Here is an 18,137-nt window from a genome sequence, read left to right as displayed (position 1 = left end):
TGAATGAACACCGTTTGACAATCACCAGCCAAGAGTGTTCTCTTCCTTTTGGGAAACACTTTAGCGGTCATGGGCATTCAGCCTCTGATCTTCGGGTAAGCGTTCTCCAAGGCAGCCTTCACGACACATGACAGCGCAGAGTCGCTGAGCAGAGACTGGTAGCCAAGTTCCGCACACAAGGACGGTCTCAACAGGGATCTAGGGTTCATGTCACACTATCTGTAACCCCCATGACTTGCCTGGGCTTGCAAAATCTCACTAATTGTCCCGTCTGGAGACAATACACATTTCTTCAACCTGTGCTTAATGCTATCTCCACTCACATTGTCTGCACCTTTAAGACTTGATTACCTGTAAAGACTCGCATTCCAACTATTATTTTGTAAATTGAGTTTGTGTCTTTATATGCCCTGTTTGTGAACTGAAATCCCACTCACCAGATGAAAGAGCAGCACTTCAAAAGCTTTTGCTACCAAATAAACCTGTTGGACTTTAACCTGGTGTTATGAGACCTCTTACCCAGATTAGGATGCCATACCGAATTTACTAAACAATATTCATTTGTGCAAGCTGCACAATCAGGCAGAAAATAGCTTGAAGCTGCAGCTGCTACTTAAAGAGCTTCCTTAACTCTTGCTTGGCGCAAACTTCTAAATGGCTGTGATAAGAATGCTGATCAACTGCACTGTCACAGGAGCAAAGTCTCAGCATCTTTTGAAGCTTCTTTACTGCTTATGAAGGAATTGAAATAAAGGAAGAAAATCAATCAACAGGAGCTTTATGCAGTCCAACAGCTGGTTATTGGACAGAGTCATAAGAATATAAGAACTAGGAGGAGGAGTAGGCCATCCACCCCCCTCGAGCCTGTTCTGCTATTCAATAAGATCATGGCTGATCTTTGTGGACTCAGTTCCATTTACTCACCCAATCACTATAATGCTTAATTCCTTTACTGTTCAAAAATTTATCTATCCTTTCCTTAAAAACATGCAATGAGGTAGCCTCAACTGCTTCACTGGGCAGGGAATTCCACAGATTCACAACTCTTGGTGTGAAGAAGTTCCTCCTCAACTCAGTCCTAAATCTGGTCCCTCTTATTTTGAGGCCATGCCCCCTAGCTTTAGTTTTACCTGTCAGTGGAAACAATTTCTCTGCTTCTATCTTATCTATTCCCTTCATAATTTATATGTTTCTACAAGATCTCCCCTCACTCTTCTGAATTCCAAAGCGTATAGCCCCAGTCTACTCAGTCTCTCCTCATAAGCCAGCCCTCTCAACTCCAGAATCAACATAGTGAATCTCCTCTGCATCCCCCCACCCCGTGCCAGTATATCCTTTCTCAAGTGAGGAAACCAAAGCTGCATACAGTACTCTAGGTGTGGCCTCACCAGCACCTCATACAATTGCAGCATAACTTCACTGTTTTTAAACTCTATCCCTCTAGCAATGAAAGACAAAATTCCATTTGCCTTCTTAATTATCTGCTGCACCTGCAAACCCCAACTCCTTGCGATTCTTGCACAAGAACACCAAGGTCCCTCTGCATAGTAGAATGCTGCAATTTTTTACCATTTAAAATAATATTCCATTTTGCTGTTATTCTTACCAAAATGGATGACCTCACATTTACCAACATTGTATTCCATCTGCCAGACCCTCCCCCACTCACTTAGACCATCTATCTCTCTTTGCAGACTTTCAGCGTCCTCTGCACACTTTGTTCTGCCACTCATCTTAATGTCATCTGCGAGTTTTGACACACTACATTTGGTCCCCAACTCCAAATCGTCTACGTAAATAGTAAACAATTGCGATCCGAACACTGATCCTTGAGGCACACCACTAGTTACTGATCGCTAACCAGAAAAACACCCATTTACCCCCACTCTATGCTTTCTGTTAATTAACCAATCCTCTATCCATGCTAATACATTACCCATAACATAATGCACCTTTATCTTATGCAGTGAGTAAGAAAGAAGTTTAATGGTCTAAGGATATCTACAATGAAAAAGTTAGCCCCTATTTCACCATAGACAGGCATATCATCATCATGAGTTGCCACTCTTCCTATCTCACTATAACTTAGATGACGGCCTCGATCATCCTGAAACTGTAAAATCCTGTCCAAGGTCAATGGACCTTTCCATGGTCCGTTCCATGGTCCTGATTCCTGAGGCAGGCAGATTGGTAAAATTCCAGTGTACATGTTATGATCTTACAAATCAGCTCTTTCCAACGTTCATATGTGTCTATAATACGTTACTGTCACTTGTAACTGCAGTCACATTATCTTTTGAGAATGGAAAAGCACAAAGCAACATTTCAACAATAGGCACGATGAATATTACATTTTTCACAAGCAAGATGGGATGCTGGGTGGACTTTTGGGTCTCTCCTGAAACTGACCAATAGGGAACAAACCTTTATTTTAGACCTTTGGGTCAGTTTGAACAGGCTATCATCAATGTCCAATGGCCTGGAGTACAGATAAAGTGGGTCCAAAACTAGTACTATCATGTTCCTAATTCTCCTTATTCACTGGCTCATTTGCTCATCTCCATACATATATTACCATGATGCTATTATTAGAGATGCAATCTCTGATAGAAGGTTGCCTTGTGGACAATTCTATTATTTATTCTAGGAATGCCAATGTCATTGGGAAGGCTGTGTTTATTAACTATCCCTGGTTGGCCTAGAAAATGATGTTGGATGTCCCCTCGTGCAGATGGTGCTCCTACTACAGTGCTAGGCTGGGAGTTCCAGATATATATGTCTAAGTTATGATGGCGATTAATCTGCAGGAGAATTTGCTGCTTTCGTCTTTCCTGATGGTAGAAGTTAGATTAAAAGGTACCTATAAAATCAATTCAGTGAGCTACTACAAATGCATCCTGTACGCAAGAATAAATGTTGCCATAATGATAAATGAGGTTAATACAGAGGACACATAAAGTGGACTATTCTATCCTCAATTGTGTATCAAGCTTCTTGCACATCATTGCATCTGTCCATCCAGGTAATTGAGGAGAATTCCACCTTACCCTCGTTTTCAGCCTGGATTTGAGCATTTGGAAGCTCAATAATTATGCACAGGTGAGTTCCTCTCCAACTCTTCAGGTAGACCAGCAGCTGATTCACCCATCTGCCCTCAGTTGGCAGCTTTGAATGTCCCAATGCCATATTTAAACACCAGTACAAGACACTGTTATCACTCTCTCCAGCCCACTTGTCTTCACCAGACCATGTGCAGGGTGTCCAGAATCCAGAGGCAAAAGGTGAGCAGCTGCAAGAAGGCAACACCTGCTTTCACTGCGAGGCCCTAGAGGCCCTTATTCGAGGAGTCCTGGACCCAAGGGCTATTACCAGGAAGCACAGCAATCTCACCTCTCTGGCCTAGAAAGTCAGGGTTGCTGTCACCCTCCCATCCGCTCCATCAGGGTAAGTCCTCTCTCAGCTCTCTCCACTATCAAACTTTCTGAACCAGCAACAAAGCTGGAATTCTCTGTAAAAGCTTAGGTGTCCCCAGTCATATGGCCTGACCTGTCAATTATCCCAGTCAAGCTCTACTCTGCAATCCTAGAGGAACACTAAAACAACAGAACACTGCGTTAGTTCCAATTAAAACAAACATTGTATAAATTATACTGCTTCATTAACAGTAGAGGATACCAGTTATAGACAAAATGGCTCCGATAAAATGCCAGGGACTGCTCGAAACATCCTGCAGAGAAACATTGTTAAAGTATATTTCTTAAAGGCATAGCATTGTCACATTTTCATACTGAAAAGTGGCACTGACCTGATTACAACAAAGGTGAAATGGCTTGGCCAAAAAGCCTGAAGGTGACACATACATGCAAGGGAAAAGCGGAAAATAGTTGTAAGACTATTCAGCATGAAATGAAACATGTAACTTGGACTATCATAGATGGGCTGAAGACTCCTTGAGGAAAACTGTTGAAAGTGTACAAGCCAAGATTCTCACTTCACCCGCGGTTTGGATTATCCAGTCTTGTGCATGTGAATGGTGATTTGGCTGAGCATCAAATTCTCGCTGGCAGTGATTGCGGGCTGTGTGAGATTGGAGATCTCTGGCCTTGACATTTTAAACTCTCAATAAAACCGCTATAGACTCTTAGTAGCGAAGGTACTCATCACACCTACCATGTAGGACTTATGTGTGACTTTACATTGCCTCATTCTGTAACACCTTTCTGTTGGAGATAAGGCAAACACTTGCAGTGAGAATGGTCATAATTAATTCATCTCCAGCTAGCAGAATTAGGGATTTTTACCTCTGCAAGAAGTCCACTGACAGAAGTGGTGCACGACAATTCATTGACACAGTATAGTAAAACCCCCAGGCCAAGAAAGCCTACAATTACCTTAGCTGCAGCTGTGACTGCAGCATTGGCAGCGAGATTGAGTCCGCGTTTCCCAAACCGCATCATGGTCTCATAGCTGCGATCTTTGGCTTGGCTTATATATTCATCAATTTCCTACAGACAGGAAAGAGAAAAATTAGAATAAAAATGACCAACATCCTGTTGAAATCTACAACAAAAGAGGGCAAAGGTAACTCAACATGCTGCAGAAACAGCTTTACATTGTCCATGAGTATCACATGTAAAGGACAGTCTAGTTGCAGCTCCAATGTAGATATCTTCATTCATGCCAGAAAACACTTATTTAAAGTCTACTGCATTTTCTCACCTCAGGGTCATCAATACTACTATGTTTTCAAGGAAAGTAATGTTCAGAGTGGCTGACTTAGAATTTTTTTTGAATGGATCTAGAGACTGGGATCTGGAGGGATGCAGCTTTGACATAACATCTTCATACTCTGGGAGCGGAAACAGGGACACCCCTTGTGCAGCCTGAGGTGGCATAGGAACCCAGTAATTTATCCATTTAAATTTGTAACTCTCCAAAGAGTAGCACTTGGAGAAATCCCCAATCTGTCCACCCACTCAGTTAGAAAGAGTAACATAGAGTGACGATAGGAGCTGGAGAGAAAGCAAAAGTGTCCAGAAAATGTGCAAGGGGGAATAGTTGGCGTAAAGCTACAGGTACTTCTAAATCTCTGATTATCATCTGCTGCACGTTCCACCCTCACAGTGAGTGATGTGTTGCATTTTACACTGAGTGATGACGAAGCAATGTTGGTGAAGGCAAGAATATCAATAAAGGATAGCGTAATTTGTAGAGTGGAGAAATTTGGAAAGTTTTGCCTGTGTGAACTTCATTAAGACCGGAGGGTATGTGTCTGCTATCCAATCAGGCAATGAAAAGCCACACTGTCTCAGCTCAGAAGACTTTGGGTTAGTGATATTTGAATACCTTCAGGATCCTATTCCAGGACATAAACAGAGAAGAGAGAGAACAATACACAGGAACAGGCTCTTTCAGCCTACCAGGCTGCACCGATTCCTATTCCTTATTTAGGCCCATACACAGTTTCCATCCCTCTGTTTGCCTCCCATTCATGTGTCTATCAAGATATACCTTCAGCATTGCTAACAAGTTGGTTTCTACCACCTCCACCGGCAGCACGTTCCAGGCACCCACAACTCTGTGTGACAAACTTTTCTACACGTCTGTCCTAAACTTTCCCTCTCTCACCTTGAACCTGTGCCCTCTTGTAAGTGACACCACCAGCCTGGGAAAAAGCCACTGACTATCCACCCTGTCTATGCCTTTCATCATTTTCTGGACCTGTATCAGATCACCCCTCAGCCTCTGTCTTTCCAGTGAAAACAATCTGAGTTTATCCAACTCTCCTCATACCAAAAACCTTCCACTCAGGCAAAATCCTGGTGAATCTGCTTTGCACTCTCTCCAAAGCTTCCATATTCTTCTGGTAGTGTAGCAATCAGAACTGCAAGCAATATTCCACATGCAGCCTAACTAAAGTTTTATACAGCTGTAATATAACTAGCAAACTTTTATACTCTGGCCAATGAAGGCAAGCATGCTGTATGCCTTCTTGATTACCTTATCCAGCTGTGTTGCCACCTATATGCCCAGATCCCTATGTATGTCAATGGTCCTAAGGGTTCTGCAGATTACTATATAATTCACACCTGAATTTGATCTTCCAAAATGCATCACACTTCATTTGTCTGGATTAAACTCCATCTGCCATTTCTGTGCCCAAGTCTGCGATCTATCTATATCCTGCTGTATCCTTTGACACTATCTGCAACTCTGCCATTTTTGTGTCATCTGCAAACTTACTAGTCAGATGACTTACATTTTCCTCCAGTTAATTTATATATATTACAAGCAATAAAGGTCCCACAAAATGTTCCTGTATTGGATTGGAATCATGGGTCGCAATTCTCCCAGAAGCGCTGAATTGGGGGGAAAACTGTTCTAGAAGCCAACTCAAATCTCCCCACTCAGTGCACTGCAGAGATCCCAGTGGTGAAGCTCATTAAAAACCTAGGGAAGGTCCTATTTGTGCCAGAGTCTGACAGTTCTGGAAGTCTGTGCATGCCCAGTGCCCCAATCTGTCAGTCTCCCCGATTGCTGGCCAGCCCCACAGGGCTGCCCCTCTAGCCCCTCTCATGGCCCGATCGCTGCCCCCACAACAATTCCCAGGCCAGCCCTGACACCGCCTCCACCTTGGAGTGCCCCAATGTCCAGCCCACCTCAAGCAGTGGCGATCCCACATCCCTCTCACTCTGGCAGACACCCCCACACCCCACTGATCAACCCCCCGGGTCAGAATTCCCCTCCGCACCTTGGTTCTCCTCTTCAAGTTAAGCAATAATAAACAGATATAGTTGATCTGTATCAGCAGTACCTTCTCTTTGCTGGACAAGGTTGGGTGGACAAACTTTCTGTACAAGACACTGGAGCCTTTTGTGTATGGGGAGAGCAGCCAGATGACAAAAGCTATCTTCAACTCAAAGTAAAATGGAAACCTACAGGAACAGAGAAGGAAGATGATTAAGCAGACAGATTCAGTGCCTTATGTCCCCAGAACCTTTCCATTGTCTCAGTTCATCTTCAATTCCTACTTGGTAAGCTTGCAAGGAATACAGGTGGAGGACATGCGCTACATGTCATAGAGTCACAGAATCCCTGCAGTGTAGTAGGAGACCATTCAGCCCATTGGGTTTGCACTGACTCTTTGACAGAGGAATCCCACCCAGGCCCTGTCCCGTAACCCCATGTATTTACCCTGCTAATCCCCCTAACCCACACATCTTGAAACGTTAAGGGACAAGTTAGCATGGCCATTCAACTTAGCCAGCACTTCTTTTGGTCTGTGGGAGGAAACCAGAGCACCCAGAGGAAACCATGTAGATGTGGGGCGAACATGCAAACTCCACACTGACAGTCACCAAAGGCCAGAATCAAACTTGGGTCCCTGAAGCTGTGAAGGAGACGACATTGGTGAAAAGAGATCTTAGAGCAGATGGCTTGGTGGCACAATGGTTAGCCTTGCTGCCTCACAGTGCCAGGGTTCAAGTCCCAGTTGGGTCACTGTCTATGCGGAATCTGCAGGTTCTCTCCATGTCGGCATGGGTTTCCTCCAGGTGCTTTGGTTTCCTACCACAGTCCAAAAGACATGCTGGCTAGGTGCATTGGCCATGCTAAATTCTCCCTCAGAGAACAGACGTCAGGGTGTGGCAACAAGGGGATTTTCACAGTAACATCATTGCAGTGTGAATGTAAGCCTACTTGAGAAACTAATAAATAAACTTTAAAAAAGAAACATTTTTCCAACACTCAGAAAGACAGGACAAAGGAACAAAAACATCTGAGACTCATTCAAGAATCAACTGTAAAATCTTACGGGGGTAAATGGGTCTTTTGCCAGAATGGATGAGGTACAAAAACTCCTGCACATCAGCTTATCCTCATCCACCACTGGGGTAGCCTCTTAGCTGGCAGGGGAGGCGGAGTGATTCAGGGGCAGGTTAACCAAAGAAACAAAAATGTACACATAAGTTTTATCCCTTAATGGAGTTGGTGTGAACCGATTGTTTGCGAGAATAATATCTTTTGCCTGAAAGTTCCAAAAATAGTATTACTGTACATATACACTACTCACCAAGACAGTATTATGTCTGTGAGAGTCTCTGCTGTAGTAAAAAATGCAAATACAATCCAGTACATCATCCACTTCACCTGGAAGAGAGAGATTTTGGGATCAGACAGAGAGAGAGAGAGATAGATAGAGAGAGAGAAAGAACAGTATCAGTAAGAGATAGCCCATGCAGGATTAGTTCTGTATTAATCCAAACCTGCTGAATCAATATTACAGTCACACGTATTAGTATACAATGAAAAGTATTGTTTCTCGCATGCTATACGGACAAAGCTTACCGTTCATAGAGAAGGAAAGGAGAGAGTGGAGAATGTAGTGTTACACTCGTAGCTGGGGGGGGGTTCTTTCGGATCTACACTCATAGCTCGGGTGCAGAGAAAGATCAACTTAATGCGAGGTCAGTCCATTCAAAAGTCTGACGGCAGCAGGGAAACAGCTGTTTTTGAGTCAGTTGCTGCATGATCTCAGACTTTTGTATCTTTTTTAGTTCAGTTAGAGTGATTCCTACCCTGTTAAATGAACAGCAATTGGTGAAGTTATACAGTGAGCAGCACTTGATCTGCTGATCAAACAGGGACTCTTAGACAGTTATGTTGGCAGTAAGTCAATCTGGGCAAGAAATGGAAACGCTAGAAAGCTACAAAGTGAATAATCTGTATCCTGCCACTGTGAACACACAAACACGCGCTTTAAACTTTATAGAATCATGGAATCCCTGCACTGCAGAAGGAGGCCATTCAGTCCCTTGAGCCTGCCACTGACAACAATCCCATCCAGGCCCTATCCCATAACCCACATAGTTAAACCACTAGTCCACCTGACACTAAGGGACAATTTAGCATGGCCAATCCATCTAACCTGCATACCTTTAGAATGTGAGAGGAAACCGGAGCACTCGGAGGAAACCCACACAGACGCAGGGAGAACATACAAACTCACAGAGACAAGCACCCAAGGCCGGGATTGAAACCAGATCCTTGGCGACATGAGGCAGTCTCCTGGATTTAGTTCATTAACCAGTGTGCCACCATGCCACCTCATTGTGCTAACCACTGTGCCATGATGCCACCCCACTGTGCTAACCACTGTGCCACCATGCCACCCCACTATGCTAACCACTGTGCCATGATGCCACCCCACTGTGCTAACCACTGTGCCATGATGCCAACCCACTATGCTAACCACTGTGTCACCGTGCCACCCCACTGTATTAACCACTGTGTCACCATGCTGCTAACTTTGCCAATATTACCTGATGTTATTACCTAATGACATCCCCAAATTAATACAACATTTTCTTCAAAAATGCTGCAAATGGCAATGGTTCCCAGAATGTGGAGATGCCGGCGTTGGACTGGGGTAAACATAGTAAGAAGTCTGACAACACCAGGTTTAAGTCCAACCGATATATTAGCGAGTTTACTATTAAATAAATCGGTTGGACTTAAACCTGGTGTTGACAGACTTCTTACAATGGTTCCCAGAAAGCAGACCTGGCATTTTTCTTGTCAAAGCTCTCAAGTTTTAAAACTGTTTTATAGTGTTGTACCCTCTTGATGCCACTAGATGTCCTAAATTTGTCCTTCCATAGCTTAAGAGCAGAATTGACAAACAAGATAAGGTCCTTTCAAACCTTCCCCATTTCCTTCCTCATCCCACTGATATATCTGAAACTATTGTGGTAAATTTGCTTTCCCCATTCTATGAAATATTTAAGGGTCATTCAGGCTGCTAATGGTTTTCAAATGTCATGATTATTAATTTATTGAAGTATGACTGTCCATGTCACAAATGTAACAGTGTGGGAGGTAAAGAATCACAATAACCTGCTCAGGGAAGACTAAACATTGTCCTTCCACACACAGCAAATTAAGCAAAAACTCTCGAATGACAGTCAGCCACTTCACATTGCGCCAGGTTATTGTGACCTCAAGTGGTTGCACTCTATCTCAGGGACAGGGGCAGTTGCTGCATTTGTCTGTCTTCAGTCCATTGGTGAATACACGAGTTAAAAAGAAAACTAATTTTCCAGGGAAAACTACCTCCATCACTTTTCCCCTGGGAAAAAACTGGCAGCACATGAAGTAGGAGGCCTGCTGTCCAAAAGAGCTGGGCGGCACAGTGGTTAGTATTGTTGCCTCACAGGTCCAGAGACCCAGGTTCAGTTCTGGCCTCAGGACACTGTCTGTGTGTAGTTTGCACATTCTCCCCATGTCTGTGTGGGTTTCATCCAGGTGCTCCAGTTTCCTCCCACAGTCCAAAGATGTGCAGGTTAGGTTGATTGGCTATGCTAAATTGCCTCTTAGTGTCAGGGAGATTTGCAGGGTAAACAGGTGGGATAATGGGGATAGGGCCTGGGTGGGATTGTTGTCGGTGCATGTTTAATCTGCACTCTATTGTTTCTATGATTCATTGAGGGGCGTACATAGCAATCATCAAACCTCAAATGAAGGTTTCGGTTCCTTAAACTACAAATGGAGTCATATCACAGCAACACCACTGCAGATTAATACACAGTACCCCAGCAGCAGCCACATTACCTTCTAGTTTTCACGGTCCATTGAGTCATAACTATTTGCAGAGACAGACAGACTGGATATTCAGGTATTAGTGGCTGAAGAATTCCCGGAATCCAGACCAGAATTCCGGGTCTTTCTGCCAGTAATGTGTTTGTGCAAGATTTTTTAAGAACATTTTATTCAATTTTTGGATTGTAACTCTGACTAGCAACATAATCAAAAACCCCTAAACAAAAGGCAGAACACTGCAACAATGCTTCACAGTGAGTCAGTCAATGGGCAACCACTGCTATATAATGCTATGTCGGTATCTGCTGCATTTTGATGTCAATGCAGCAGAACGACCAGTAGGGTTGGCCAGTATTGTTGGTCGAACATGAAAAAGCAAAAATAGCTCTTCCTCTGCTGCCGCCTAAGCCACTCTGCCCACCTCTCCCCTGTGATTCTCAAGGAAACTCTTTCTGAACCTGTCACTCTGTTGTATCTCAGCTGGTGCCCATGAGGTCATGAATGCATGAGAAACACTCGTGAGGTTGTCCAGTTTCCTACTTGTCTCACGTACAGTTATTTTGGATTGGGGGTGTGATTCAATGGATGGGGGCTGGGGAAGGGAAGGGTGGGAGGGTGGAGGGGATTGGGCAGAGCAGAAGTGAGGGATTGCATTTGGAAACAAAGGAGGGCATGCGTTTAATAGGATGCGTACTTGAAATGGTTTTGCATACAGTGGCAAGCTCAATGCATTGGGTGCCATGCTATCACTGCTAGGTGGATGTGCCAGTGCTACTGGCTGGCTAAGCCTGAAGGGAAAGCTATAAAGATGGAATTGAAGAGAACTCTGGCAATCTCTACCTCCCACAATTTGTAAGCCTGTCTTCTCATGATCACTGGTTTTCCAAGGTTGTGAGCAGCTTACTCCCAACAAAATCAACGGGAAACTCCAAATCCTAAAAGTTGCAGCATCTTGTAAATATCAAGCCTGTTGCATAGAATGGGTGAGCAGATGATGATATAGCATTCTGGCAGTTCTTCACTTCATGGAAAACTTGTCACAGTCACGTATTGCCTTAGATGCATTTCACTGTACCAGCTGCCAAGTTCAAAATCACAGTATGATGGATATTCTTGTGTTAGTGTGCAAGATATGAGGTCTTATACCAATGCTTCCCAGGCTCGGTTATCCCTGCCTGCAGACAGAATACAGATTAAATGAACTGAATTTTTAGAATGTCGGAGTCTCGAACCCCACCATCCAGAGAATTGGTGGGGAGCACACCCTTGCTGACAGGTCTGCTGCCATGTTATGCTCGAGTAAGCATTGATTGGCAGTAGGGGAGCTTCCACCCTCACTTGGATGGAAGTCCCGCCTTGTAGAGCTGTCCATAAATCAGATTGGTCAGCATCTCTCCAGGCACAGAAATGTGGTTGAATCTTCACTGTCTCTCAGTGGCAATTAGGGATGGGCAATAAATGCTGGCCCAGTCAGCAACACCCACATAACATGAAAATTTTTTTTAAAAGAGCATTGTTGGAGTACCATCACCACATCCATCAATTCAAGAGTAATGAGGAATGAGCAGTAAATGTCAGTCACAGATGGAAGTTAATTTTTAAAAGTTCTAAAAATTGCAAAAATGGCTGATATTTTAATTTAGGCGAGTAATTATTCCATAAAGCAAAGGCGTTAACTAAGTTGCAGTCTTTCTCCTCTCAGTATTAGAGGAGTTTCACACCTTTAGAAGGATCAACTGTGTTGACCACGGCCTCCTTGAAGTATGAATGACTCTCTTGGTGACTGATTCCGAGATAACACAATGTTTAAACATTCAGCTGTGTAGACAACTGTCTGCTGTGAAAGGCCATCTTGAAAGGCTCTTTAAACTTAACATTAAGGTTTTTTAAAACACAAACATACTTTCAACCATTGTCCTTCAAAATCTACTCTGTGAGTGAGACAAACACTAAAATCAAAAGAAAGGATAAATGTTTATTTTCACAAAACCTGAAATGTAAACTCAATATATTCCTATTCCTCGAGCACGCAGCTACACAGAAATAACATTTAATGATGTTGAGAAATGCAGCTTGCACTTAGATTACTAACAGATTGTCAAGGAACAGATCATTTGTTTACAGTCCTTAAAATGGTGATTGAAAACGTTGCAGCGTAAAAGATTTTCTGTTCCTTCCTTGAAGACAAATGGAATTTAAACATTTCTGCCCATGCTAAAATGCCCCTTAATGTCAGGGGATTAGGAGGGCAAATACGTGAGGTTATGGGGATATACAGGCCCTCGGTGGGATTGTTGTCAATGCAGGCTCGATGGGTTGAATGGCATCCTTCCGTAGCGTAGTGATTCTTTGATTCTTTATCTACTACTTAAAATGTAACATTTCATATCCTCTCCTACCATGCTTTCTAATGTAGGTCATCAGGGACATTTGTGGTTTGCAATTCGAGAAAAACTTATTATACTAATTAGATATTAGTGTAACAGGATTGGCTATCTCCTGATTAGCTGTGTTAAATACAACTCTGGGACTTTGTGACTACAGTCTAATCTGGATATTTCAAAAACAGCTTCAAGTTATCAAATCATTTGAATTAGGCAATAAAAATAAGGGTGCAAACTGTGAACATAATACTAAGAACAATTTGAGTTATGAATTTGTTTAGCAACAGTGAATTATGAGCAGGCAGCTTTCCTCACTGCTCACACACAGTATGCATGTTTTCATGGGCCTATTATGGGATATTAAGCTCACAGGATAATTGCAATGCCAGGTTAAAGATACTGAGCTGTACTGATCAGGGAGTATATGAGTTTGATCATTGGACAAATCACTGATTGTAACTGCGGCAGTCTTAAATTTGCACATCTTTATTCCTTGGCTAAGAGATGAAATCTATAGGTACCTATAGCATCCAATGATTACTGCTGGAAAGTGAAACTTATTCCTGTACATGACTGATTTGGTTTGGCTGTGATATTCCCCCATGATCTAATAATCTGCCAACACTCCTCACCTGAAAAACAACAGCCATTGGATAAGGCTCCGGAATTCTGCCAATGCCTTTTGAACTTCACCCAATCCCTGGTCCCTGCCTCCAAGTCAAGACTTACATTGATTGAGTTTTACTTTTCAATCAATCGACAGGCAGATGCGACTGTGAGCCTTGAAAAATATGGAACAATTTCAGTGGCACCAGATGACTTCCTTTCTCCATTATCTGGAATTTTGCTGACAGCTGCATTTGTGGTTTCCCTTTACACCAACACCCGGGAATTCATTTAAAAGAACACTATTTTGCTCAGTTTCATGTCACTTGATTGGTTGTATACTCCCTTTATGGAGGAAATGGAACCATCCCAAAATGATTCTGAAGCACAGGGCTTCCTTTCACATTCCTGCACAAGGAAATCATTGCACGCTATGTGTTCTTATCACATTGTAAAGAAGCCAGAGGGTCCGCAAAGGCGAGCTTCTCAATAATATAAAAGTCAATAAAGCAAAGGAAAGGAGTACGAACTCAGAGAATTTGCAATCTAGGTCTGCCCTGAAAAAGCAACTACAAATCTCACTATCTCCTGCAAACATCATGAATTACCACACACAGGAAGGGAGTGAGATTAAAAAAAACACTTAATGATTCAATAATGACAACTTGGACACCACACACCTACAGTCAGTGTATGCCTCATGTTGCATCTTTGCCCTCAAAAGAAAAAGGCAGACTATCCTGCTATTTGAATAAACATGAACGCTGAAATCTAACCGGTAAAAAAAATCCGAGCAGGCACTTTAAAAACTAACAGTCCTTCAATGGAGGTGGAAAGTGGTGCTGTCTCCCAGGCATGCAGCTGGAGATTGCTTGTTGCACCATTACATTTTGAACGTTGGGGGTGTTGTTTCCACTGTTTGTGGACAGTTCAGGGTAGCATTGGTGGTCTGTGTTTCAGTCAAGTTTGCTTGCAGTGGCTCATCGGCATTGATCAGCTGATAGGGATTCCTACAATATGTTGAGTCTACAACTTGCGCATTGTAACTTTAGGGACCCACTGAACTTGTGTATGTTCCAGCACTCCAAGTACTCCGGCTAGGGAGCTTCACCTATATTGCACCTCCAAGGTGTATTGCTTCACCTGGTTTCACACTTCTGATACATAATGCTGCTGATGCTGCTTTACACAGACATGCAGACAAATGTATTCCAGTCTGACCGAGTCTTTAGGAGTGTTCCTGCTAAAGGAAGGAGCATCTTGCATATATGGCCCATGAGTTTTTGTACAGGACTTAGACCCACACTTCCATTTAGAATGTCTGTGCCAACCTAACAGAACATAAAACTCCAATTAGACCCTTTGCTCTTTGAGAAGAGTAATTTGGTGTCTTCATGACATTCTTGGCTTTGCCATTGGAGTGTGAGAGCTGAGATGATGTGTTTATTTGTGTTTTTGGAATACGCCCAAAAAAGTTCTAGGTGTCAAAATCATGGGAAAACTGGAGTAATTCACATTGGTTTTTTTCAGTGGGAGTTCACACCAGAATCTCCCACACTCAGTGCAATGCAGAGGCCACCAGTGTGGTTATCATTACATTTCAGGGGGCAAGGCTCTTTCATGCCGGAGAGGCTGAAACCAGTGAGCCTCTATGCATGTGCAGCGGCCCCGAACTGTCAGCCCCTGTTTACTGGCCAGCTCGATTGCTGGCCAGCCCAGGACCCCCACGGTGCTGCCCCCCCGCCCCCAACCCACCCCACCCCACAGCCCAATCATGGCCCCCCAACCATCCACAAGCCAGATCCGAATCCCCCCCTGTCCCAGCCCATCCCGATTTCCAGCTCCACCCCAACAGTGACAATCCCACCCCCCAGGCACAGCCCCCCTCTGGCAAACCCACCTGCAGGCAGACCACACCCCTTCCTGGCAGACCAGCATGGCTGATCACCAACATGCTCCCCGAACCTGCCCTGATCACTGACCTCCCTCCAGCACCGAATCCCAGTGTACAGTGGCAACGGGATCCACCATCCCTACCAATCACCAAGAGGGCCCTCCCCTAGGCCCTGCCCCAAATGAGCCCTGCTCCTTTAGCACTGCACCATACCCAGTGGGCAGTGCCAAGGTGCCCACCTGGGTATGGGCACTTTGCCCCTTGGGCAATGCCAGGGTTTATAGGCTGGCACTACCAGGATGCCCATACCCAGGGCACCACCATCCATCGCCCGACTCATGGAGGGGCCTTGATTGAAACCCCCTTCATTCCAACGGGGTCAGGCCGCTAGTTCCTCAAAGGTGGGCAGCTAGTCTGAACCCCCCTGGAGTAAAACACTCCTGGTGGAGTGGGAGATGCTAGCGAGTCTGGAGAATTCAGTCCCAGGCCTGATAGTAGTATGTAAGTAGCATTTTACATACTATTGTATGTAAGGTATTATTAAAATGCTAGCCACGTCTCTCAGCCGTTATCTGATGCCGCACAGATGCCGCTGGAAATCCAGGCCTGGGAGATGCAAGCGTGGTGCGAATGTTCATGGGAATCCTGTGAATCGGCCGATGTGCGATTCTCCCAGGGCCCTGCACTAAAAATTAGCATAGTGGGATGGGAGAATCGCACCTCTCCCCATCTGTTTAAATCCCCAAATCTTGGCAAACATTGTAAATTGTGAACTGTGAAGTGAGCCTGCCTACTTTGATAAACCTCCTGTCATAGTTGCACGCAGGCAGGATATGACTATGAAACTCACACAGGGCAGCTTCAATCTTTGATCAAGGCTCTCAACCACAACCTCTTGCTGTAGTAATGATTCCTTACTCAGTAAGGAGGAGGCCTTGTGGCTGTGTTGGTAGTACCCTTGCCTCTGAGCCAGAAACTCTTGGGTTCACGTCTGACTCCAGGCCCTGATGGTCGCAGAAGCAGCAGTTTTGACACAACCAAACAGGTTGATAATCAATCTGTTAATACTTCTGACACATCCATGGCAACTGGTAAGAGCACAGAGATTCCTGGTCAGCCACACTTTCAAATTATAACCATTGGTCTGTCTCTAACAGGAGAGATGTCCACTGTTCCTCCTGGACTATGCTAATTACAGAGGATTTTGGAGAACTGTGATCAGCCAAGCAAATATCACACTTTGTGATATATTGTTTAAACTGTGTTTACATCCTGGGCCAAAAGAGGCTATTACAAACACTACAGATATGCCCCTGTTGAATGGGCAACTGATGTCAACTCCTTACAGAGCAAGCCGGTACCATGGGTCTTTCAACTTTGAATGTCAATTCCCCTTGGCCAGTCACTTCTCAAAAGCCATGGGAGGGATAGAGGTATTTACAAACCTCTGACTTGATCCCTGGCCAGCCCGTCTGAGTAATAAAAGCAAAACCTATCTCTCTTTAGCTCTGAAAAAGCGTAATACGGATTTGAAATGTTAACTCTGTTTCTCCCTCCACAGTTGCTGCCAGACCTGCTCAGCTTTCCAGCATTTTCTGTTTTTTACTCCAGAATAATAACACATAGCTGTTTCTAAACAGTGTTCACTGCAACATGATGAGGTTGTTTCCAGCATAAGTCTCCAACTGGAAGTCATCCATGAAGGTCAGTTTCACCCACCATGTGTATAATTACAGCTGTTAATTTCTGGCAGCTACGATCTGCTCAGTGTATCTGCACAGCCCATCTTCTCCTCTTACATGAAACGCTCAATCAATGGTTTGAGAAGCTTAACAACATTCTTTGATCTCTCTTCGGCACATTGTTTAGTGGCTGGAGCACTATTGATTCCAATGGTCAGTGGTCCTTTTCAATAATCACTTTTCAATTGTACACGTAGCTTCAAATTTATCACAGACAAACATAGTTGATGGTAGTTATTTTTGAACCTGAATGGAGGTCTGCTGCTATAATTCCTTTGATGCATGCCTGACTGATTGTTCATTCAACTTCACTGCTGCTTCAAATCTCAACTGGGATGCACCCCATTCTACAGTGATATGTTGAGATGGTACCTAAAAACTTACTTAACTGTCTTGTTAAAATCTACACTGATGGGTAAAGCACTATCTTTTATGACTATGAATACCATTAAGCCAATATATGAGATTGTCATTCATAGGCACAAAGATATTCTATTTGGCTTTACCATTCAAGATTTCTTTCAGTTTTTTTTGACTGTGGTGTCGGCATAGTGGGGACCAGGATGGGTTGTTGGTGATCTGGACATCTGGGAGCTTGGGATTCTCGACACTTTCTACTTTGTCCCTGGTGGTGTGGATGGGGCATGTTCTCCTTTGCGCTTCCTGGGGTCAATGATAGTCTCCTTTGTTTTGTTGACATTGAGGAAGAGATTGTTGTTGCTGCACCAGTTCACCAGATTCCATCCAGAAGTTGTGAAAGGTGCTACAGGAATACAAGTTTTTTTTTCTTTGACTCAATGATCAAATTGCTCTTGGCTACAGAATGTAACATATGAAATTCTGGCGATCTGATGTATTTGAGTTGTTCAGATTTCAGACAGGCTTCTGACACTATTACCAAACAAGTGATCAGAG

The 18,137-nt window shown here is 43.8% G+C and overlaps 1 protein-coding gene across 3 annotated transcripts in view; it reads right to left on the bottom strand.

Annotated features, from left to right (window-relative positions):
• The window catches only part of LOC145351931 (receptor expression-enhancing protein 2-like), a 176,644-nt gene that overhangs the window by 30,867 nt on the left and 127,640 nt on the right, over positions 1-18,137 (bottom strand). For all 3 annotated transcript variants that reach the window (XM_080201726.1, XM_080201725.1, XM_080201724.1), the window contains 3 exons: positions 8,072-8,148; positions 6,815-6,935; positions 4,392-4,505 (listed from right to left, as the gene is read on the bottom strand). In XM_080201726.1, coding sequence (XP_080057852.1) covers positions 4,392-4,505; positions 6,815-6,935; positions 8,072-8,148 — 312 coding nt within the window. The remainder of the gene's footprint in view (positions 1-4,391; positions 4,506-6,814; positions 6,936-8,071; positions 8,149-18,137) is intronic.

This window comes from Carcharhinus amblyrhynchos, chromosome 13 (assembly GCF_965287045.1).
Source record: "Carcharhinus amblyrhynchos chromosome 13, sCarAmb.v2.hapA, whole genome shotgun sequence".
Lineage (NCBI taxonomy): Eukaryota > Metazoa > Chordata > Chondrichthyes > Carcharhiniformes > Carcharhinidae > Carcharhinus > Carcharhinus amblyrhynchos.
The sequence above is the reverse complement of the archived record's forward strand: the minus strand, read 5'-3'. Positions and strand labels throughout refer to the sequence as shown.